Source organism: Lycium barbarum, chromosome 2 (genome assembly GCF_019175385.1).
Source record: "Lycium barbarum isolate Lr01 chromosome 2, ASM1917538v2, whole genome shotgun sequence".
Lineage (NCBI taxonomy): Eukaryota > Viridiplantae > Streptophyta > Magnoliopsida > Solanales > Solanaceae > Lycium > Lycium barbarum.
The window spans coordinates 121,726,411-121,751,338 of record NC_083338.1 but is presented as its reverse complement, the minus strand read 5'-3'; the positions used below and the strand labels follow the sequence as shown (position 1 = coordinate 121,751,338).

The following is a 24,928-nucleotide window of genomic DNA, read 5'->3' as shown; positions in this document are numbered from 1 at the left end:
TTTCTTTAATGTGTGGGTTGATCATGCCTAATTTCCCAACATTGTTGAGTCAGTATGGGCTAAGCAATTAGCTAGGTAATTTATTTTGAATCATTTACTTCTTCTATTTATCAGTGCATGATTTTCATAATATAGGGGTGTAAGTTTTTGATTTTAAAATACAGGGGTCAATACACAACTGAGTCATAGAATAAGGGAGTTTAGTGTAGTTAGCGCAAAACAAGAAGATAACTTCAATATTTGTCTTAGAATTGGTAGCAAATCATATTTTAAAAATATTTATAACAATTTTTAAAAACCCTAGTCTATTGCCCATCTCATATATAACCGATGCTTTACTAGTTCCTTACATTCTCAACTCAACCTACTGCGGCTGGGATGAAGGGAGTTCACAACAATGAAGAAGAGGATGACGATGATGAAACCCATTTCCAACATGAATCCTCTTCATGAATTCTTCAGATCAATTGGTTCAATGAATCACAAAGTTTGTAAGTTTTTCTGTTCTTCTTTCCTTTATTTGATAATGTAATGCTCATTTATGCCTTGGTGCTTGAATGAACTATCTCTTGCAAATGCTCCAGTTCTTCTCTTCATTCTCTTTTCTTTATTTGATGATATGTTCTATTCATTTATGATTTGATTCTTAATCCCTTATAAAATTCACTTATGAAAAAGAATAGATATGAACACTCAAGTCCAGATTTAAATTGTAGTATCAAATTTAGTATAAGTTAATTTGATGTTAAAGTGAAACAAAACATTTTAAAATTAATTTTTCTTATAGATCCAAAAGCTTTTCTTTGATCTAGAATAAGTGGTCAATTCAGCATTAAATGAATGGATGAAATCCTCGATTAACTGAATCTGTCTTTGACGAGTTGTTCATAAATCTTAGTTTGTAAATACTATCATTTTTGGTAAAATATTTATTTTTTAAATCATCCCTATCATAAGTAGTTGTAAACTTAAACCAACTATCTTTGAATTATTAGAAGCTAGTTGGAAATACTTGTGCTTTAATTATTCATTTTTCACACAATAGTTGTGCTAGATTCAAATAAAATTTCACGTCAGCAGATGCTTAGGTAAACAAGTCCAAAATTATACTTTCATTCGCAAGTGATAAAGCATATAAGTTGTTATAGTTTATGGTTGGTCATGTCTCTAATGACTTGTTATTTTCCAGTATACGTGTTTTATGATTTTGTTGCAACAAGAAAACACTACACTGATGGAGTTTCTCGAGTTGCTGAGGGTCTTTCTTTATAACAAGGTTTATGATGTGAAACATTTGATGATGTTTTTCCACAACCTTTATAAAGCATTGAATCTCATGGGAATCCAACACTGTACTCCTTAATTCTGAAGGTAGCCTTGAGCATTCTCTTCTCCACCACAATACTTTGGAAGGTTGTCAGCGGGTATGAACCATTGTTTTAAAAGGCAGTGTCAGGACTCGCCCCGGGGCTCGCCTTGGGGCAGGGCAGTGGCAAAACGCCCTGGGGCTAACGTGCGGGGCTTAGTTCCTATGAGGCTTACGCCCTAAGCGCCCAACCGTACGCCCTAAACACGCCTAACGCTCAACGCCCAGGGCTCGCCTAACAGTTCTTACACAAATTATATTTTAAATTCCTTAATTAAAATCATTCACCCTCATAATTGTTTAACAAAATAATGATACTTAATAGTTTTTCATCTATAGAAATAGAAGATTGGGTGTAGCTCATATAACAAGTCATAGTATTGGATATTTACTATTTGAGAACGTCGTAAGGGTGAATATTACTTAATTTAAAAAAAAAACACATAGCGGAATTGTACATTTTCACTTGTCATTGGTCATAAGTCCTATGTATCAGAATTATCATATAATTTTATTTTTTGTTCATGAAGAAGTTATGTTTTAATTGTAATATTGATAAATTTTATTGATTATTTGCTTATAGGGAGATAAAATGAATAGTATGATAGTAATAGTGTTTTAAGAAACTGTGTTTTTTTCCGTGTTTGAAAGTTAAAATGTTGGAATTGTTTTGCATTTCATAATAGCTTTTATTTCATTGTATTGTTTATACTTGTAAAATTATGTTATATTTAATTACAAGTTATAAGCGGTGTATAATGGATTGCTTTGATCATTTTTTTGTGAGGATCAAGCGCGCGCGCGCTCACACACACACACATACATATACATATGCATATATATATATATATATATATATATATATATATATATTTCATTTATTTACAGTTTTCTTTTATTTTTTTTATGTAATTTTACCTATTTAAACATATTTATTGTAATTATATTATTTTAAGAAATACTAAAAATTAAATACTCATGGGGCTTACGCCCCGTGTCTCGAGGCGTATGTAAAACGCCCCGCCTTACGCTCCCGCCTTTTAAAACACCGGTATGAACACATCCTTTCTCTCAAATTACATGTGTGTGTGTATTTCAAGCCACATATAAAGTAACATCTATTGTTCAACTGTTTGTTGCTTTCTCTTGTGAACAGGTTCTCGGATTTCTTGGTGCATGGTATTAATTAGGCATTGCGGATATTGCTCTCATTGCTTGTTTTATCCTAATGCAATCCGCAGTATGTTGATTGATCGTCATGCAGTAGATCAAATTTCAACTTGTCGAAAGAAGAACAAAAAAATGAAGTTCTCCATCCAGAATTAATCGCAAGGATAGATTGATTGAAGAAAGACCAGAACAAGTAGAAAAATGATAAACCAACTTTGATCTGGAAGGAAGAAATATCGAGAGGAAAAAATAGGATAACACTTTTTGATGTTGGGAAATAAGGGAAGAACAAAATAATTAGATGTCTTGTTAAATATTGTTCGAATGATTCAGATGTAGATAACTAGAAAGATTTGATTTGTATAGGATGAGAGAGGCTTTTTTCTGACAGTTAGCTCCATGATGTAAACTAGTATTGTATTATAAATTTTTCTTTTATTCTCTAAGTTGTTCTTAGTGAATTCACACATGCAGTTCCATTTTTCATTTAACGCTTTACCATTTATAGATTCATTTGAACGTTGACATTTGCTTTTGTTCCTCTATTACCTATTAAATCATGTATCTAAGCCTACGATCATAAATGTTAAGTCAAACTTAAGTAGTATTAAAAAATAAATAATGAAAGATACTTTTAAAGAGAGTAGAGAAATTCTCTGTTCTCATTTATCTTGCAACCTTTTACATTTTATTTTACTATTTTTTTCATCATTGTTTATTGTTTATGGCTAGTTAAACAAGTTAAAAGACCGGGGAAATAAGTGTACTCATCAAATGATTAAAATGATAGTTTTTCTATTGAAACAAAAGTAAAAGTTATAGAGACCTGAAATTTCTTTTTAGTTTATAATTTGAATGTTTACAAGCAATATTACTTTTTTGCTCTTAACATTATCAATCCTTGTATATATGCCATGAGATCATGCAAGAATTTTGACACGGTGGTTGATAGTATGAGGGAAAATCAGGGGCATGCTTTCTCACAAAGCTGCATAGTATAATAGCAACCAGTTCTTTCATGATTAAACAACAATAGCAAGGTTTCCTAGTTTTATAGCGAGCAACATGCTTGCAAAAGTCCTAGTTGTATTTTCTTCCTACTATCTCTCTGGCTATTCTTTAAAAAATTCTCCAACATAATGCTTGTTGCTTCTTATGTTTCCCCGACCAGTTGGAATAGAAAATTAAAAAAAAAATTGAAAAGAAGTACTCAGTGACAACAATCATGAGTAAAATACATTCATTTAAAAATAGAGAAATTAAAAAAAGAAACACAAGACTTTCTTGACGAGTACAAAGATGGTGGAAAGAACACATAAAGATGCTCAAGCTTAGGAGGAAAAGCCATGGTCTATAAATCAACAATAATATATTCATTGAGGCAATTTAATTATAGAGATTTGAAGCATTAGTTAGTGAATATTTTTTCAATCATTGATTACTTAGTGAACGAATCTTGAACTAAGTAGTTCATTGAAAGAAGAAGGTTCATTGAAAGAAGAAGAAATACCCCACACACATTATTATGTTTCTTTTAAAATCAAAATTCTTTGACATCTTACGAGTTACGGTCATGTGTCCTGAATTCTTTTATCCAACTGCTTTAAGGATTTCATATTAAACCTTATTGAAGCGGCCTCCATTTCACACTTAGCGCAGTGAATTCATGAGTGACTTTTCATACTCCAACCAAATAGTCTATGAATTCACTAAGATAATTAATTTCATCCTCCATTACAACAAAGTATCGGTAAATCTATCTAGAGTTTTCATATACATTCCAACCAAGACCGATATTATAGATTTATTAAGAGAATATAATCTCAACCTATGCACATCTACTCACTCCTTAGAATATGGAAATTTTATTGATGGGCTCCAAAATTTGCAACTTTACTTGTTTTTTCCTTTGATCCTAAGACTATATCATAAGCTGGTATGGTTCCCATAAAATACAATTAAATTACAACATGTTTTATTCCCATCCCTTTACAAGTTTCCACCACTAACTCTTTGCCTATAGCCTTTTGACAAAGGATATGCTAAATTAAATCTGGATTGAAGCAATATTATGCCGTCATCCAATAATCTTATCACAAGATTGTGTTTGGGACGAACTTTCCTCGACTTGCCATTCTCTTGAAGCCCGAACAACTTTAATATTTTATCCTAATTCAAATGCCAATAACTACCTAGATTTGAAGGATTAATTAATTTGAACAATAATTCTCTCCTAAAGTTTGAGTATATTATGGGTACCTGACTTGCGCATGAGAAAAGTGACTTGTTTCTTCTAGAGGGGATTCGTAAAGATGTCAGCGAGTTGAAATCAGAAAGGTGCATGCTCACAAATAAAATGGCAATAATCAAGCTTAATGTGTTTTGCAGCATGTAAGCATATGAAACACCGGATTTCTGATAACTCATTGTACAGCTTCTTAATTGTTGCAACAAAGTTCCATAGAGACATGATGTTGTAATTGCAAGGTTGCCAGCAAATTCGAAGCCATATATATTCATACCACGTGGAAATCACTAAACGATATTCGACTTCTGAGAGTGACATGATAGTTGCTTCTTATTGGTTCTCCAAGAAACATGAGAAGTACGCAATTTCATTAAACAACCAGTGATAGAAAAAGCTGTCCTGGGTCATGCGCCATAAACGATGCATATGTAGAAAGCCTATTTAATTCTAGTAGTTATTTTACTTAGATTTTTTTTTCTTTCTATAGTAGAGATAGTCGCACGTAATGACACATCTGAAGAATGGACTTTATAGAAGAGTAATCTATCGGAACAATACCCTTACCGATCTATTAACAACAAGTAGATCTACGCCAGGAGAATTAGTAATGTGTCAGGAGAAATTAGTGCAAGAAGCCGTGGATACTGTCAGGAGAAATTAGTACAAGAAGTCGTGGATACACTTCTTGATAATGAAATCCGGGGACAACCAATGAGAGACGGTCATAATAAAGTTTACAAGTCATTTTCTGATGTAATTGAAGGCAAAAAGGGAAGATTTCGTGAGACTCTGCTTGGCAAACGAGTCGATTATTCAGGACGTTCTGTCATTGTCGTCGGTCCTTCACTTTCATTACATCGATGTGGATTGCCTCGTGAAATAGCAATAGAACTTTTCCAGACATTTGTAATTCGTGGTCTAATTAGACAACATCTTGCTTCAAACATAGGAGTTGCTAAGAGTAAAATTCGAGAAAAAGAACCGATTGTATGGGAAATCCTTCAAGAAGTTATGCAGGGACATCCTGTATTGCTGAATAGAGCACCCACTCTGCATAGATTAGGCATACAGGCATTCCAACCCGTTTTAGTGGAGGGGCGCGCTATTTGTTTACATCCATTAGTTTGCAAGGGATTCAATGCCGATTTTGATGGAGATCAAATTGCTATTCATGTACCTTTATCCTTGGACGCTCAAGTAGAGGCCCGTTTACTTATGCTTTCTCGTATGAATCTTTTGTCTCCGGCTATTGGGGATCCCATTTCCGTACCAACGCAAGATATGCTTATTGGACTCTATGTATTAACGAGCGGTATGGACAACTATCTCTCGAGCACAGGTTTAGGTTCGGCCTCAATGGGAAAATAAAATGGAGCACCTAAAAACGCATTTTCACAGACCAAGAACTACGAGATCACCCCTTTCATTCCGGGGTGACGGAGGGATCGTACCATTTGAGCCATTTTTTTCTTGACTCGAAATGGGAGCAGGTTTGAAAAAGGTCACGTAGCTGCATTATTCGTTGAATGATCGATGTTGCTCCCAAACGCACACGCAAATATATGTGGTCGTACAAGTAATATAGAATTTAAAGTTCAGATATCGTACCTACAGAGACTTATGATTAACCGTCAAGTAAATTAAACTAATTTTAATTATCTAAACAAGAAATAAATACATATTTATATTTATAAACTACATAAAAATTAAAGAAAACAAATAATGAACTTCAACCAAGATAAAACGGATTTTTATTGGAGAAGAGATAGATCTAGTGTTATATCCCGTATTTTTGAACGTCGGATTATTTGTAAGCTGAGGTGGGGCCCACACGTCAAGATATTTTTTTGGGACATGTGACAAATTATATGAATCACATATGTGAAGTTAAACACAACTCAAGAAGGACCCTTGGGCCAAATCAAAGTGGAAGTCCTCCAAACGAATATTTTTTAGAAAACGTTTTCGGGTGACCTGACTTTGGGGGGAAAAAACGGTATTATAAGTTTGGAATTTGGAAAACTATCAAGAAATAGAAGTTGTAGATAATTGAATTAGCTTTCTAACCATATGTCGTGGGTTCCCAGGTGACGTCGGTACAAGGAGATATGGACGTTTTAAGGTCGAAAGGTCAGTGGGCTAGGCCCAACTCGGGACCAACCGGGTTAGGCCAAAAAAAATGATGAAAATCAAGGCCCAATAGAGAGGGGTGGCCGGCCATACATGGCCCAAGCCCATGAGTTTTAATTATCCATGTGCTAAAATTAGATAAAAGGGACCTTATATTCATCAATTTATCCATAGAAGTTTCAAGAAGCAAGAAGGAGAAAAACAAAACAAAGAGGAGCAAGAAAATTAAAGGCCATACGGCCATGTCCCAAAAATTTTTGCCCTTTGAAATCTTGTCCTAAAAATTATTTTCTTGTGGTATTCCTACTAATTCAAGGGTCCTTTACAACTTGGTGTAATTATTTTGGAAGAAAGAGCACTTGTTTCTTCAAGTTGACAACTTGGTCAAGTGAAGAAGATTGTAGAAAAATGTAAGAATTAATCCCTTTTTATTATGTTATGAAGGTTGGTTTATGTTGTAGTATGTAGAAATGAGTAGAATTTATGGAAATATGGAAGTTTACAAAGTGGGTTTGCATGTGTGCATGTGTATGTAAGGTTGTATAAATAAGATGAGTTGAATTTTATGTTGTATTCTAGTTGTAGTTGTGGTGGACCTTATATTGGAAATGGAAGAAAATGGTTCAAGTTGGCATGGAAAATTATTGGAAATAGTTATAGGAAATTATGTGATTTTAATGAAGTTTTTATGTAATTATGGAAGTGGAGTTCTAAATGTGAATTATTATGTTAGTTGGTGAATTTGGAAGGATAATAGTCCATATTGGCATGAAAGATTGGTTGTTAAGTGGTTATGAGAAGTTTTGTGATTTTATGGTAGATTTATGTAATTATGAAAATGAAATTGTTAAGGTGCAAATTATGATTATGGTTGATGAAATTGGAAGATGGAAATATGTTATGAATATGTAGATTGAAGATTAGAAGTTTTGGATGGATTATGGTTTTGGTGGAAAGTTTGTATATTTTGTATATCTTGTGAATATTTTGTAGAAATGATATGAAATGCTTCCGAATTATATTGTAATGATCTTGATTAGTAATGAATGAAAAAACATTGAGATTGGTTTGGAAATGTGAAGTTGGAATGAAAGTTATTGCACTATGTTGGAAAGAGGACTAGTTATGCTATATTGTGTTGTGTAGTGATTGTTGTTGTTATTGATATTGTTGTTGGTATGGTTGTTGATATTTGAGCCGAGTTAAATCTCGGGATGTTTTATATACAGGGGAGATGCTGCCCAAATTTTTGTAGACAAGTATTGGTTAAGATTGAAATCTTAAAGCCTTACAAGTAACATTTGGTAATTGTGACCAAATTGTAGATTTTGGCGAACTTGAAACTTGATTTTGGAGACGTGTATGAAGCGGAAAAGGTATGTAAGGCTTCACCCTTCCTTCTTTGGCATGTCTTAGACATAATAGGGTGGATACGAGCCTCGGGGACAATCCTATTCCTAGAAATCCGAGTTTGAAGTTGACCCTTTTTCATTCAGTAGAATTGAATTAAATATTGTATGAAATGTTGAAAAAATTGCCTAAACATCTAGAACTTGCACAAATAGGACCCGACTACCTTAAAACTCTCACAAGTGACGTCATGAAATGTAACGTATGTAAATCGTGTACGCCACCTCATTTGACCTGAGGTGGGCCCGTTATTCCCGGATTTTCTTAATTGTTTCGTTTATCGAACGATAAGTATTGTAACTATTCTAATGAGAATATTTTTGTGATGATTATGACAAACATGATTTCATAGTTGAAAATCTCGAATTATGGACTCAATATGAACATGAGAAAATAGAGTTAGTTCCTAATCCTCAATCTTATTTCTTTGAACATGATTCTACTTTCTAAAGACTTCAAGAATACAAGTTGACACCTTATGAGGTTTGTGATCTTATTATATGTCTTCTCTTAATACTACTCTTCATTTATAGTTTTGCCTTATAGTACTAGTTCCTCCAAGGCGAGACAAAGTGACCATGGTTATTCCATAAGATAATCGGAGGCTACCGACCTTATGTCACTCCGATACGGACATGATTTCCTTTGGGCTCTAATGCATGCTGCTTATATGTTATAAGTATATGTACATGTATATGGGGAAGATTGGGAAAGGGAAGGCGCTATAGACGCATAGACACCTGATCAGTTGGAGTATGATACGTAGTATCGTCCCGGACGCGGGATGCCCGGACCCGGGATATATGGCTAAATGGATCGGAGCCGACGCCTCGGCAATATGATATGTTCTATTTTCTATATATATGATGAGAAATGTCTTCCTAAGAAAGTAAAGTAATATATGTATATGGACCGGGCTGCACGTTCCGCGGCAATATGTTATAGTATATGCACATATGGATCGGGCTGCACGTTCCGTAGCGCTAAGCATGCATGGTTTCCGCCAAAGGGCACTTATATGTACAGGTTATTTTTCTACTTCATGACATGCTTTATATCTCTCTTATGTCATTATCTCTGTTCTATATTTTCCATATATTAATATTATTCATGCCTTACATACTCGGTACATTACTCGTACTGACGTCCCTTCTTGTGGACGCTGCGTTTCATGCCACGCAGGTGAGCAGGCAGACAGGTTTGGCCCCTAGGAGCTCTATCGGCGGTACATTGGCAGCGCTCCAGTCGTTCCGGAGCCTCAGTTTCTTGGTACTATTTTGTGTACATATTCGGGCACGACAGCACTCGGCCCTTCTTATGTATATATGTACTATGTTTAGAGGCTCGTAGACAGATATGTATAATTAGATGTGTTCTAACGTTGGTTGTCCCCGTCGATGTATATTAAATCAGTAAAGTTTATTAGTACATGCTTATAATAATGTTATTAGTGATAATGCAAAAAAAAAAAAAAATAACGGTATAACTCATGTGGCCCACTTAGTAGTAAGAGTATGACACGAGCTAAGGGGTGCTCGGTACAAGTACCGGGTACCCGTCGCGGCCCCTAGTCGGGTCGTGACATCTAGGGCTAGAACCACTAACAATCCAGTTGAGTCTTCAAATCGTTCTATCTATGGGTTACTAGTTGACGGGTTGATGTTAACTTTATGAGTATCTTCCGAGTTGCTCACAAGCCTGTAGATGCTACTATAACGCTTATATTCTTATGGTCGCTAGAGGTAACAAAAACACATTTACTTCTCTGTATTCAACTAAGCAAGGCTTAAAGCTATATTCCTATCCTCATTAGCGAAACGATTAATCGAACAAGCTCTATTTATTCTTATTACGCATGCAAATTCCCTATCCCTAGTTCAATTCACACGCCACAGATAGTGTTTAACTATTTTGTCAATAATCAAACAATTAAGATCAAGAATGAATACATAACCCAAAGATGGAAAATCAATAGATATAAACGATAATCAAACATCAACTTTCATGCTAGTGTCAAAACCCTAGAACTAAAGAGTTTAGCTCTACTTAGACATGGAGGAAAAACAACAAATCATCCTAATGAAAACGTAAAAACGAGTATTGCAGAGAAGAGAAGGTAAAACCCTGTAACTCCTGCCTCCACGGCGACTCCAAGCTCTCTCTAGGTCAAAAGTTATGTCAAAACCATGTAGAATATATATATTTATAGGGTACCAAAAAACCTGAACTTTTTAAAACCAAATCCAACGCGGACCCAAAAAAATAATAGACTGTTGCCTAAACAGTTCAGAGACCGGTTTTCCGCGCGATATGAGTGCGTCGCGCACTGATCATTGCAACTGAAGCCTCCGTTCTTTTCTTTCAGTTTCTAAGATTTCAATAGTACTCTTTGCTGTTGTCTTCTAATTGGGGGACAAACTCTAGGGAGTGTCCCCATCTTGTCTCCTCATCTTTTTTTTTTTTTTTAAATTTCATGTTTCATTCACTTTTGCTCCAAATATTTTTATCTTTACACCGTTTTATTTCTAAAGTTTAAATTTTGTGCATCGTCAGTGCACAAAATTTTATGCGCTTTCAGGTAAATTTGAGGATAAATATAGTAACTTTCTTAAGAAAATATATTTACCTTTTTCTTAATGAAAATGTAATTTACGGAAAATAATTAAAATTAAGGAAAGTTGAATCCTACTTGTAACCAAAATTAGTTCCTAATTTTACTCTTACTCCTAACCAAATTATGTCCTTCTCAATTTTTTTTTTCAAAAACTATTTTGACGTTTTTTCTCTCTCAAAGATCACTAATGAAGTAATTTTTTAATCCTTCAAATATTATGAACTTTTGTAATAAGTAATTTTTGAAACACATCACACTACTAAAAAAATAGATTTTCCCGACCTCAAAAAACCGACCTCAGTTGAGGTCGGAAAAAAAACCGACCTCATGAGGTCGGTATTATGGTAATATTTATTTTTTATTTTTTTTAAAAATAAACCGACCTCATGAGGTCGGTAATATTATACCAAAATTTGAAAAAATAATATACCGACCTCACTAGGTCGGGAATTTATTTCATGATAAATGTTATAACGTTATTTTTAATTTAAAATAATACCGACCTCACGAGGTCGGTTTTCTGTTAAATAAAAATAAAATTATTAAGTATACCAACCTGGTGAGGTCGGTATAATCCTTAACAAAAATTAAATACACACCCATGTACAGTTCTCTCCCCCACTCTAACAAAAATACACACACACTCGTTCCCACTCCTCTCACTGTTCTCTCCCCCTCTCACTCTAACCCTAACTCCGGCGACGTCACCACCACGGCTTGGCCGGTCACCCCACGCCGCCGCCGTCCCTACCCACCTGAAAAAAGACTACTTCTTCCAGATCTCTCCCCCATTTTCTACGTTCTCAAACTTTGATCACTTCATTTGAAACCATATCTCACGCCCGTTTTCTTCTTCCAATGCTCTCCACCTTCATTTTCCATCTTCTAGGTAAGCCCTAATTTCTCCTTTGATTCGCTAATTTCCTTTCTCATTTTAATTCCCAAAGTTACTTCCCCTTTTTTTGTTACTCTTACTAAAATGTTTAGCCTTGGCTGGAATTGACCCAGTCTTTCCCTTATTTTTTTCCTTTTCTTTTCTCAGTGATTTAGGAGATTATTGTGCTGCTGCCTCTATTGATAGCTTTGACGATTAGTAGACAGCCTCCTTAATCTTTCTGGTGTGTATTTTCCTATCTCAAAATGCGCTTTCTCTATTTTAATTGTTGAATTGATGCTTAATATAATTTGGAATTAGAAACACTGTAACTGTTATCTTGCAGTCTTTCGTCATGTAATTTGGAATTACAAACACCGTAATTGCTATGTTGCTGTCTTTTATCATGTAATTTGGAATTAGAAACACCGTAATTGTTATGTTGCTGTCTTTTGTCTTCCATTGTTTTGTACAACTTTATTTGGGGCATGATGGCATTCTTAACTGGCCAAAACAGTAGACCATTTTGTCATATTAGTAAAGTTCGTGTAGGACTTTGACAAAAAAATAAATATAAAAAAAAAATAATTAATGAAGGATAATTAGGGGAACTGGTGATTTGGGTTTTGAACATTGAATTAAATTAGACATTGAATTTGTTCCCTAACAATCTCAAATTTGGTGTTATTTGTGTAGATGGAATCTCGTAATTGGATGTATAATAGGACAAACGAAAACCGAGGGGGGATGAGGCAAGAATTTGTAGATGGTGTCGATGCTTTTGTTGGCTAGGCAATGACACTTGAAAATTTTCTAAGTCATGGTTTGGTTAGGTGCCCTTGTGTGAAATGTCAATGTAGGAATTACGAGAATCCAGAGATTGTTAGGCTTCATCTCTATAAGACGACTTTCAAAAAGATTATACAGTGTGGACTAGTCATGGAGAAATGAATAGTAGTTTTGGTAGATTTCAAGACTTTGTTGTTGGTGAAAGTAGTAGGGCGGTGGAACCTAATGTCCAAAATTCTAGAATGCACGACATGGTTCAAGATGCTTATGGGATGCATTCCGATTTTGAATCCGGCAACCATGGTGAAGAAGCTCCAAATGAAGAAGCTAGTCATTTTTTTGAACAGTTGAAAAAGGCTAGTCAGCCTTTATATGACGGGAGTCCCCACTCTCAATTGTCTATTGCTGTTAGATTATTAAGCATCAAAGCAGATTGGAATGTTCCTCAAGGTGCAATGGATGCTGTGATTGGCCTTATACATGAATTAGTTGACCCGAATTTAGAGATACCTGAAAATTACTATAAGGCAAAGAGACTAGTGTCTAAGTTAGGACTCTCGTTGATGAGAATTGATTGTTGTGAAAATGGATGCATGTTATACTATAAGGATGACGAAGGTCTAGAATCGTGTAAGTTTTGTGGAAGAGCTCGGTTTAAGCGGACTCGTAGCGGGAAGAGGGTTGCCGTTAAGGCAATGCATTACTTACCTCTTACACCAAGGTTAAAGAGGTTGTACGCATCAAATAGCTCCGCTCCTCATATGAGGTGGCACAGTGAAAATAGAAGGTCGCCTGGTGTTATGTGTCATCCATCAGACGGAGAGGCTTGGAAACATTTTGACACAACATATCCAGACTTTTCGGCTGAATCACGAAACATTAGGTTGGGTTTATGTTCCGATGGATTCACTCCACATTCTGTTTCTACTGCACCATATTCTTGCTGGCCTATTTTTTTAACACCATATAATCTTCCACCTGAGTTGCGTATGACTAGTCCATATATATTCCTTACTTGCATCATTCATGGCCCACGTAATCCAAAAGTTTTGATTGATGTACACTTGCAACCTTTGATTGATGAGTTGAAAATGTTGTGGGTTGAAGGGGTTGAGACGTTTGACGTTTCTCTTAAGCAGAATTTTAATTTGCGGGCCACTTTAATGTGGACTATTAATGATTTTCCTGCCTACGGGATGTTGTCTGGGTGGATGACTGCTGGAAAGTTAGCCTGTCCTTATTGCATGGAGAATACTAAATCGTTCACTTTAAAGCATGGCAAAAAAAATTCATGGTTTGATTGTCACCATCAGTTCTTGCCAATGGATCATGAATTTAGGAGTATGAAAAATGCATTTAGGAAGAACAAAATTGAACGAAGCTATCCACCTCCAAGACTTTCGGGAGTGGAAATATGGGAGAGGGTTGAGAACTTTCCAAAAGTTACTGAAGAACCACCGTACAAGTTCGATGGGTATGGGCTTGCACATAACTGGACCAAACAGAGCATATTTTGGGAGTTACCATATTGGAAGGATAATCTTCTCCGGCATAATCTTGATGTTATGCACATTGAAAAAAATTACTTTGATAATTTATTCAATACAGTAATGGATGTCAAGGGCAAGACAAAAGATAATCCAAAGGCAAGATTGGACTTACAGGAATATTGTATGCGTAAAGAGTTATGGTTGCAGGACAAAGGGAACGGGGTCTTCAAGCCTAAGGCTAGTTATTCATTCACAATGGATCATAAGCGAAAGATTTGTGAATGGGTTAAGAACTTGAAGATGCCTGATGGGTATGCATCAAATTTGGAAAAACGTGTTGATATGGCGGAAGGAAAGTTACATGGGATGAAAAGCCATGATTGTCATGTTTTCATGGAAGCTTTACTCCCCATTGCATTTAGTAGCTTGCCTGCCCGAATCTGGAAGCCTATGACAGAAATTAGTTTGTTCTTCAAAGACTTGTGTTCCAGTACGTTGAGGGTAGACAACTTGGATCGGATGCATCAGAATATTCCTGTAATAACAAGTAAGTTAGAGAAAATTCTTCCACCGGGGTTCTTCGATGTGATGGAACATCTTCCAATTCACCTTGCGGAGGAAGCTTGACTCGGAGGCCCAGTTCATTGTCGTTGGATGTATCCCTTCGAGAGGTAATAGGTGTAAATTTTTATTTATTTCTCTCTGCTAATTTATTGTAAAAAAAAATAACGCTTAAAATAATATTATGTAGAACTATTGGCAAGTCTAAACGGGGTATCAAGCAGAAACATAGAGTTGAAGGATCAATTTGCGAAGCCTACCTTGCTAAGGAAACAACTCATTTCTGTTCTTACTACTTTGGGAATGATGTGCCATGCTTGCGAAACAGACCCAATCGGCATTATGAAGGAGGTGATAATGATGCTTTAGCAAAGCCAATATCAATCTTCAATCAACCGGGTTCAGGTTCAAAAAAACGTACAAGACAATTTAATGATATGGAGTCTAAATCTGCATCGATACATGTCTTGCTAAATTGCCCGGAAGTTCAACGATATTATGAGTAAGTTATTATTATTTTGCACTAAATATCCAAGTACAAAGCATAACAACTAACTCAAACTCCATTTTGTCGAACAGCTACTTTGTGCATCTAAATGGCGTTGAAAAAGTGTACGACCAGTTTGGGAAGTGGTTTAACAATTATGTAAGTGTTACAGCCTTTTCACAAAGCTAATATAATTTAAAAAGTGCGCATTATATTATTGCTAACTTACTATTTCTTAACTACTAATAGGTTTACAGTACAGAGTATGGTTACCATGACCAACTTTTAAAGGACATATCTTGGGGATCCGGTATGGTCTATTCTATGGACAAATATGTGGTAAATGGTTTTAAATTTACTACCGAAGAACGATCTAAGCACACGAAAACTAACAACAGCAGGGTTTGGGTTAAAGGTGGTGATGGAAACCAAGCCGGGGTCGATTATTATGGTGTAATTAAGGAGATCCTAGAACTGGAATATTCTGGTGGTGGCAAAAAAAGAATTGTACTTTTTCGGTGCAAGTGGTTTGATCCAACCCCTAATAGAGGTACAAGGGTACTCAAGCAGTATAACATCATAGAAGTAAATCACACGAGGGAGTATGCGGCTTATGATCCTTTCATTATTGCACAAAATGTTAGACAAGTGTACTATGCTCCTTATCCCTTGCGTCCAGATAAGTCTGCTTGGTGGGTGGTAATTAAAGTCAAGCCTGTGGGTCGAGTGGAAGTGGAGAATGTGTTGCCTGTTGCGTTCCAGGACGACGACATATCAGTTGTTCACCAAACAGTTGACAATGAGTTAGAAGATGATTTAGAGCATGCAAAACACATATTGGAAGAAATAAATGCAGAAGATATTAATGCAGAGGTGAACGAATGTAATAATGAAAATGAAACAACTGATGAGGAAGAATGGTCAGAAGAGGGAGATAGGAATGGGGATGAGGACTAATAGCAATTAGTAAGTATTTTTTTTAGCTTTATTACTCGATTTTCGAATACTATCAGTGTTTTGAAATTGTTCACTTTTATGAAATTACATTTTTGTGCATCTTTATTCTTCCTCCTTTTCCTCTTAAAAGCATCCTTATGTTTATGTTGTTTCTTTCTCTTTTGTTTCCTTTCAGATACCTCAACGAAGACATTCTTTGAGCCATTTCGACATTTTTTAGAGATCTAAGAGGGGTAATGCACTTGACAATCTTGACCGAGTAGTGGTACGTTTTATGATCTTTTCACTTTTGTAGAATTTTACCATGTATTGAGGCAAACTAACATATCTGCGTACCATGTATACCACTGGTATATCTGTGTATATCAATCTGTTATTCAGACAAAATTAGAAATATTTTTCTCCTTCTGAAAGTATCTAATATTTACACTGGTACTGCATTTGGTATACAATATAGTTTTCTAGCAAAAGGGTATCAATTGAAATCCCCTGCCTAACTTGTATCTGTCATTATTTGGAAATAAGAGATCTACTAATTACATAATGTTTCTTCATAACAAAATGTAGTGTTATGAAGAATGGTGGCCAGTCGTGTGGCTTCCCTTCTTGAGTCCTTTTGTAGTTGCTGGTTTGTTCAGGCATGTAATATGACCATATCGGGACTGTTTATTTGTATCCCCTGGTTTCATGAATCGATAAGTAAAGAATGCATATTTTGGTTGACCTTTCTAGACAGCTTTAGTCTCTTTACTGTCATACTTTGTTAGATGCTTTACATGTTGTCTTGTAGTCTTTAAAATAAAGGTGTGAACTTGTTTGAACGACCTATTATCATGTTCAAGAGTTTCAAGTTGAAATCATAGTTGCTTTATATTCTGGACGTATTTTATTTTAAAAGTTGATGTGCTTTCAGCTGGATGTTTAAAGCTGAGATCTGTGCTGGTTTCTGCATCTGACCAAAATTAAGCACAATAACTAGCAATACTGCATGTTTTGTCTTAACTCTTAAGGTCTAATAGCAATTAATATATGCACTTTACAGACAAGTTTTCAGAAGTGCATGTGATGGTCTTTACTAAAGTGTAATGAAAATCATTTCTTTTTTACCTTATAAGAAACACAGAAGATAGATTTTTTTTAAAAAGGAATAGAAAAACTTAGATCAGTCTGTTGCAATATTTTTTTTCCTCAGGCTGTTGATGTCTTATTTGTCTGCTGTATCCTGTGATGATCAGTGGCAACTGATGCATTTAATCACCAAAGCAGTATCTTTTAGCCTGCAACCTGCAGCAAATAGTCACTGCATTTCTTCAACAGAACTGCACATCTGCAGCCTACAGGTCCTATCCTGTGATTGTTGCACATGTTTATCTTGTGTCTCCTTGTTAAATCACACCAGCAGCCTGTTGCACATTACTCCTTATTTCCATTTTGATTTTTTGTAACACCTCCAGTCTTAGTTAGCATTATCCACCAAAGAACACCAGATCTTTGTTCTTATGCCATTTTCCTGAAAACCAGCATTGCACCTGTGCTAATCCAAGTGCCCATATATGTTCCCTTTCTGGTGTCCAGCAGCAGCAAAACACTGCTGTTGTTCAAAGTGTCCCAAATCCTTTGCACATCCTGTATTTTTTACTGTCATTTTCTGCATTCATTTGTCTGCTGCAGTATTTTTTTATATATATATATATATATATATATATATATATATAATCCCCTCCTGGTGCACAGCAGAAGCATTCTGCATTTATGCTTGTGCACCAACAACACCAAATCAAAGCTGCAAAGTGACAGTATGAAGTTGTTCCTGTAATGCATATCTAAAAAGGATAGGCATTAGCATGTGTGTGTAGCCACTAGCAGCTGATGCATCTCAGCCTGCCATCTCCTACTGCACACAAACAGAACAACTGGTGTTGCTACACTGATTCCACTGTGAATTTGTGTTGTTTTCCTTGTGTTTCTAGCCTGTAGAGAACCAGTTCTCAGCACCTCTTGAAAGCAGACCTCTTTCTTGTAATTACTCCTTGTAGATTCCTCCAGTTGTACACTCAACTGAGATACCAACAGCTATGTATATTTGACTCAGCTGAATCATCTAAGCAAACTTAGCCAAGAACTCCACCAGATTTATACAATTTGTATCAGGCCACTCTCAATGCCTCCACCCTGATTGTAACCAAATGCCCTCATCCACCAAGTAATTATGTTAGAGTAAGCACAATATCCAACTTATACAAATTACTCCTGAACCACCTGCTACACATATCAATATGTATCTTCCCTGCTGTCTACAATGTCCTTTTTTTTAAATGAAGTTCACTAGGCATTTAGGTGCCTAGGGCTAATTTTATAATTTTTTCTCAAAACAGATCCAAAGGTCCTTACAACTGTAGCCAAAAAGGCTAATAAAGAATGCAAGAATTATACTAATGACCAAAATAAGCCTTATAAGTTGACTTAAATTGGTACTACAAATTGCTAAACTATGAATATGATAAAAAAGCTGAAACATGATAACATGAGCTGCTAAATCCACTGCACCAACAATCTGCCACTTGCTTGCATTTTGAACTATAGCGTGTTTTTTTTTTGGTAGCCAAATCTAATAAAGTGTATTAGAGTAACAAATATGTATTACTACTACTATATATTGCTTTTCGATTAATTTATATTTGCGATACTTACACATATTATTGTATAGATGGCAGGTGAATAAAAGGGTAAGAAAACAAAGAAGGCTAAGGAGACGGGGGTTTCCCAAAGACCACCACAAAACCTTGTGATTAGAGATAGAAGCCCGTCGCCACATCTCCCACCACGCGGTGCTCCATTGCCTCATGATCCCCTCATGAACGGCATTGCATATAGTCTTCCACCTCCATACAGCTTTGGTCGGCCCTATATGGCTCCACGCGAGGGCTTTACTGAGGCGCCTCCCCAGAGCCCGTCGATGATGTCCACACCAGGTTATCCTACCCCACAGGGCTTCACTCGGTATACTTCCGGATCTCAGCAGGCTACGTCTAGTGGTATTCCGACGGCCACTCCCAGTCCGACTGCATCACATCATTCTTCATCATCTATTGAACAACACAATATTACGGGTCCAGATCTTCCAGAAAGTAGTACTGCGCCTCACACTCCTACCGCGAATGACTTACGTGGAGATTTAAGTGCTTCACAACTGGAATCTTATGATTCATCAGGGCGACTGATCATCGAGCCTGCAGGATACGGGTATGAGTTTCCTTCTGCTAGAAGCGCTCCTATCGCCAGTCGCCTTTATCAAAAGATTATGCACTAAATCAATTCTAAGTGTTTAATTTTTATATTTTTGGTAGTTGGTTACCAGAAAAAGCTTCAAGACTCCTTACGGATGAGATAGAAAAACTATTTAAAGACTCACCTACTTGGGGCCAGATGTCACCAAACCGCCAGAGACAGATCTATTATGCATTTAAGGTATATGCATTTATTATTTTTAAGTGTACAATCCGGTTATATTGATCGATTCCTTATTATTAAACTCATTTACTTTTCATTGCAGGAAAAATGTGTCTGGCGCCCGGAACATGAGACGCAGCTAGCCCAAAACTTCAAGAAGAAAGCTCAGCGCTTACTAAGTGACATGTTAGGAAGGGTTCGTGAATCTAACAAGAAGCCCAAGTGGATCCTTCCTGAAAACTATGCCAAGCTACTTCATTACTAGGCAACTAATGAAAGATTCTTACAACTAAGTGACATAGGGAAGAAGGCTAGAAATTCTACAAAGGGTGGCTCCCTACACACTAGTGGGGCTATGAGCCAAGAGGCCGTGAGGAGGTAGCTGGCAAGTCTACCTTAAGTGTACTTGTAGGATTGTGAATTTACTTTATTTTCTTTATGTCTAATCAATTTATTATTTTGTAGGAACTAAAACGGGGGACGCCAGTGCCTCAAGATGAGGCGTTCAAGATCACTCACGTGAAGAAGAAGGCAAACACTAATGATCCAGACGAGTGGTGTGACGAACGTTCTAAGCAGACCTACGTAAGCTTTCTTTTATCTACTTCATCTAGTTTGTATATAGATTGAAGTAAACTGAATACTAGTTCACATCATCTTGACAGTATTTTAGTAGGAAAATATGCTTATGTTGACAATGGCTGGAATCATGATAACAAAGTGAAGAGTAAAATCAGTAGTTAAACTTGTTTTTTTTAAAGTCACTGCCACAATAAACATTTATATAACTTGATATATTATACCACATCAAATTAACTTACCTTCGTATTCCTTTTTCCATTTCATGCTAATGAGGTGGTTAGAGGGTTTCTACAACAGCTAATATGTCTCAATGTCAAACAAGCTGGGGCTAGCTATATGATTCTTGTTGTCCATGTCGCTTCATTTGAGCTCGTCTCAAGCTGATATTATACAAAATAAAATGGTTGGAGAGTTTTTAGTGGCAGAAAATTGTGATGATATGTGACACCAACTGTTTGGCTCTATTTTAAATTAGTACTGTAGAGAAAGATGTCAAGAAATGTGGAAGTGAGTCCTATAAGGAGCTACTGATATGTGACACCAACTGTTTGGCTCTACTTTTCGGATTACTACTGTAGTACTGTTAAATGAGCTTATGTGAGTGATGATGCATTATTGGTTAAATGCTTCTGAAGCTTTTGCCTCTGTTGCTTTGCTGCAACTTTGCAGCAAGATCTAATCCTTAGTTATGTTTAAATCACTAATCTCAAACTTGTACATGAAATTCTTAAGAAACCCGTCAATTCCGAGCTCTCCAAATCTTGTACTTCAGGCTTGTGAAATACATCAAGTGCTACAAAGTTCTTATTGGTCGAAAAAAATGGTGGTCGTTATGAATTTGATCTATGATTTTCGCAATTGCATACTAAATTAATGAATATGAAGTGAAAGGGAACTAATACGAGTAGAACCAACATCTTGTACATACCAAGTATAGTACTGTTTATAGTTTATGTTGAGTAATGAAGTTGATATTCATTCATTTTTCTCTCGTCCTTTTTGTGAATTTTTTGGTCAAAACTGAAAATTTGCAACTGGAATTTTTATACAACCTGCTCTTTTGGACTATAGAGACAGGATTCTAAAAAATAACCTATTGATATAAACTCTATGTTTCTACTTCCCTGGCAACTACTTAGCTTCCACCTTCAAAAGGAAAAAACTAATTAACCCCATCCTGCAAGTAGCTAACATCAATCAACAAGGGTAACTATTCAAACTGAGAAGTGTTTGAAACCATTTAACTTGGCTTCGTCCTGCAATGTGCAGCTGTAGGGCTGTTTCTTTCGTTCTGTCCGCATTGCTCCTGTTTACTTGTTGAAATTTTCTAGCATTCCTCTTAGCCCATATGTGATAAACTGCAACAGCAAACACAAAAGATCAAAAAGTTGTCTATTCAGTTAATACTTCTTGGAGAATCCCTCACATTTCTTTCATTGAGAGGTTTCTTCCATGCTATCATATTGAGCATTTGTTCTTAGTGTGCTAGATCATTTGTACTCATTTAGTTTATTATCTATAGGCAGACTTTTTTTTTTTCCTCATGCTGTAGTTCCAAAAGTAGTGGTTGAAGACATTCTTAAAGAACATGTAATGTTAAGAAAATCCCAAACAATAAAGGCTAAAAGAATATAAATCTGAAAATTAAATTTTTAGTATTTTACTTGTTAGTTTCTCCATGAAAATCTTTGGAAAATGGAATAAGGAGTATACGACATTTCTAATTTTTGTTTCCAAATAGTTGCCTTCTAAATTCTTGAACTACATGTTTGGAGACCTGTGAGACAATCATTTGCATTTTGCTGTATCAAACGTCTCACCAGTAAATTTGACCTCTTGCAAAAAGAAAATTGAAGTGTTTATATGTCAAGATACCAAATCACAGTTAGAAGAGAATAAAGTAGCTTTAATTTATATCAGTTTTTGTCCTTATAGAAGGAAATTGTAAAAGTAGAGTTTTTCTATGCAGGAAGTCATAAATAATGGAAGTAGTATTAGTTTTCAATCAGATGTACTGGTCAATGTAGCATTTTGGCTTATAATGACTTGTCCCTTGTGAAAGTAGTAGTAGTAGTTTTCAATCAGATTTACCCAGTGATGGATACGATTGTAAAAGAGACTTTGAAGTCTGACCATTTAAATATGGCGTGTGCGAAGGTAAATTAGAAAATATTAAAGGTCCAACATTCTAAAAATCATTAACTCAATCCTATATGAGATTTTCTCAGACACGTTTTCTTTTTTGCTATTAAATCAGTGAACTTTTTTTGTTTTGTTTCGCTTTTGTTGTGCACACTACTACTATTCCTGTCTCTAAGTTGTGATGCTATCTTTTGTACATCACAAATGCTTGAACAACTCATATATTTATCCAATAAATGCTGGTTGTAACTTCATAAAGTTGTGCGAACAAAATCAAGATACAGATATAAAAAAAAATAATTGCATGAGCCGAACATTTTTCGAATGTATGCATTTAACGTAAAATTGAGTGTGACATATCAACATTTCTCTTGCTGGTGGCTATGATATGATTTGAGACTTTGAGTGGTCAGTACAGCTCAAATTCTGAACCAACCATATGCCATTTTGAACTTTTACTCTGCATCCTTCTACCAAGCCAAGCAACTTCATTTTCCCAGCAGTCAATTTGCCTATTTATGCCCATCCAGTGAAGAAGTTTTTTCCAGATAGTTACAAACTACTACTAGGAAAATAGCCACATCTACATTATGGTACAAATACAAAGAGTTACTCTGCTCTTCAGATTAGAGGGAATAAAAATGTGAATATAGGTACTCTCGAATTTTATAGTACTCTTCAGAAAATGGGCCTTCAAGCACGATTTGCTGAATCGCAGCACCTCCAACCCTGTAGTTCATGTATTCTTTTTCGGGGCCTTCATCTTCTTGTGTCTATTGATGTACTTCATTCAGCCATAGAGAAAAAGCTGTACTTTGCAGGTATTCTTATGTGATATATCAACTTGTGACATAAATTGGGAATGACAGTTTGGTGCCTAATGAGAACTCCTCATTCCTTTTATGCACTCTGATGGACACTAGAAGTCACATGCTACTGGTGATGCGGCCAAATTTGGCCAAACATCTCAAGTAAAAGGGATTTTCTTTACTAGTGGTCCAATTGCATATGTGGATGACAGCCCTAACTATTCTATTTATAGCTCACCTGAAGCTAGATGGTTAAGTTTATTGAACTGGGTTAAACTATTCTTTTAGTTGAATTGTTAGTAGTATTGATTTCAACCATGTTCTATTTTGGTTGTTTACTAAATATTTGATATTTTTTTCTATTGAATTCGAGATTTAACTTGGTTGCTAATTTTACTTTCTAATTTCAGAATCAATTTCAACATTCAAAGGCGGAGTTTCTTCGTACTCAGCCACCCAACACAAGCTGGCAGAAGAACAAATGGAGGAAAGGTGGCTTGAGAGTGTTGGTGGTCCCACTAGGTTTGGCACAGCTTACGGAATGCCACATCGTGCATTTCGTCAATACCGGTCGCCCCTGGAAGGCCTACATTCTTCCAATACCGAGTCGTTTGATAGAGTGAGGGCCATGGCCATGGAGCAAAAGATTTCCGAGCTATCTAGCCAACTGCAGGCCTCAGAGGAAAGGGAGAGGCGAAAGGATATGCAGTTTGACGGTATGAGGGCCCAATTAGACGCATTACTTGCTTCGAGGGGGATTCCCTCATGTGCTGATGATGCTCGTAACCCCCATACTCAATCTAGTGGTGCGGATGATGATAGGACTCACGTGTCAAACACACAAAGGCATGCTTGAATGTTAATGTTGTGGTGAATTTGTGGATTGTGTAAGTATTTTGTGGATGTTTGCGACGGGTGAAGTAGTCTAGTGTTGTAGACTAACTTAGTGTAGATTAGTTTAATGTTTTGTGGGTGTTTGTAAAGGTTGAAGTAGTTTAATGTCTCTTTTGAATGTTTCAATGACGTTTTGATTCAACTTTGAAGTAGTTTCGAATTCAATTTGATGTATTGGTGGTTGTAGTATATGTGTTTGTTTAAGTAGCTTAATGTTTTATGTATTTGTAGTAGTTTGGTGAATTGTTGGCTGCTACTTGAGTTGGTTTTAGTTGAATACTGCATTGTTTTCATCTTGACAGGGGGCAGCTGGAATGGTAGTTAGTTTCTACCAATTTTTTTCCAGAATACCGACCTCATGAGGTCGGTTTCTGAAAAAAAAAAAAAATTCAGAAAATTCAAAATAGCGATCTCATGAGGTCGGTTTTATGGAAAAAAAATTCAGAAATTATAAATTACCGACCTCATGAGGTCGGTATTATGCGAAATTTTCTACAAATTACAAATTACCGACCTCATGAGGTCGGTTTTATGTAAAATTTTCAATAGAAATTAGAAATTACCGACCTCATGAGGTCGGTTTTCTGTAAAAAAATTCAAAAAATAGAAATTACCGACCTCATGAGGACGGTTTTCTGTAAAAAATTTCCAAAAATTAGAAATTACCGACCTTATGAGGTCGGTTTTCTGTAAATATTTTGCAAAAATTGTAAATTTCCGATCTCACGATGATGATAATCTAAAACAATATATTACACAGTCATATAAATTACCGACCTCATGAGGTCGTTAAAATCATATCATTATATTATTAATATAATTACCCACCTAACGAGGTCGGTAATTTATTTAATTAATACCCGACGTAAAACCTGTTACCGACCTCGTGAGGTCGGTATTTTGCGACCTCGTGAGGTCGGTTATATTACCGACCCACTCTTTTCCGACTTAATTT

General features: G+C 35.9%; 3 protein-coding genes and 1 long non-coding RNA gene across 5 annotated transcripts; all 4 read left to right on the top strand.

The window, feature by feature from the left end:
* Positions 1–334: 334 nt before the first annotated feature.
* LOC132621742 (uncharacterized) lies at positions 335–2,997 on the top strand. The gene is made up of 3 exons (XR_009575680.1): positions 335–491; positions 1,190–1,424; positions 2,523–2,997. It is a non-coding gene; the product is annotated as an uncharacterized LOC132621742 (long non-coding RNA).
* Positions 2,998–5,289: 2,292 nt separating this feature from the next.
* On the top strand, positions 5,290–6,152 carry LOC132628834 (DNA-directed RNA polymerase subunit beta'-like). Its single transcript, XM_060344597.1, has 2 exons — positions 5,290–5,420; positions 5,456–6,152. Exons 1-2 carry the CDS (start codon positions 5,290–5,292, stop codon positions 6,150–6,152), a joined length of 828 nt encoding a protein of 275 aa, XP_060200580.1.
* A 5,387-nt stretch (positions 6,153–11,539) lies between these two features.
* On the top strand, positions 11,540–24,171 carry LOC132621734 (uncharacterized). 2 transcript variants are annotated; one of them, XM_060336112.1, is made up of 2 exons: positions 11,540–11,827; positions 23,490–24,171. In XM_060336112.1, exons 1-2 carry the CDS (start codon positions 11,797–11,799, stop codon positions 23,933–23,935), a joined length of 477 nt encoding a protein of 158 aa, XP_060192095.1. In that variant the 5' UTR covers positions 11,540–11,796; the 3' UTR covers positions 23,936–24,171. The 2 variants fall into 2 exon arrangements, 1 of the variants encoding a protein (XP_060192095.1); XR_009575659.1 differs by lacking the exon at positions 11,540–11,827 and adding an exon at positions 11,980–12,056.
* Positions 13,920–15,144, top strand: LOC132621727 (uncharacterized). Its single transcript, XM_060336101.1, has 2 exons — positions 13,920–14,762; positions 14,843–15,144. The coding sequence occupies exon 1, from the start codon at positions 13,924–13,926 to the stop codon at positions 14,716–14,718; it is 795 nt and encodes a 264-aa protein (XP_060192084.1). The 5' UTR covers positions 13,920–13,923; the 3' UTR covers positions 14,719–14,762; positions 14,843–15,144.
* Positions 24,172–24,928: the final 757 nt, after the last annotated feature.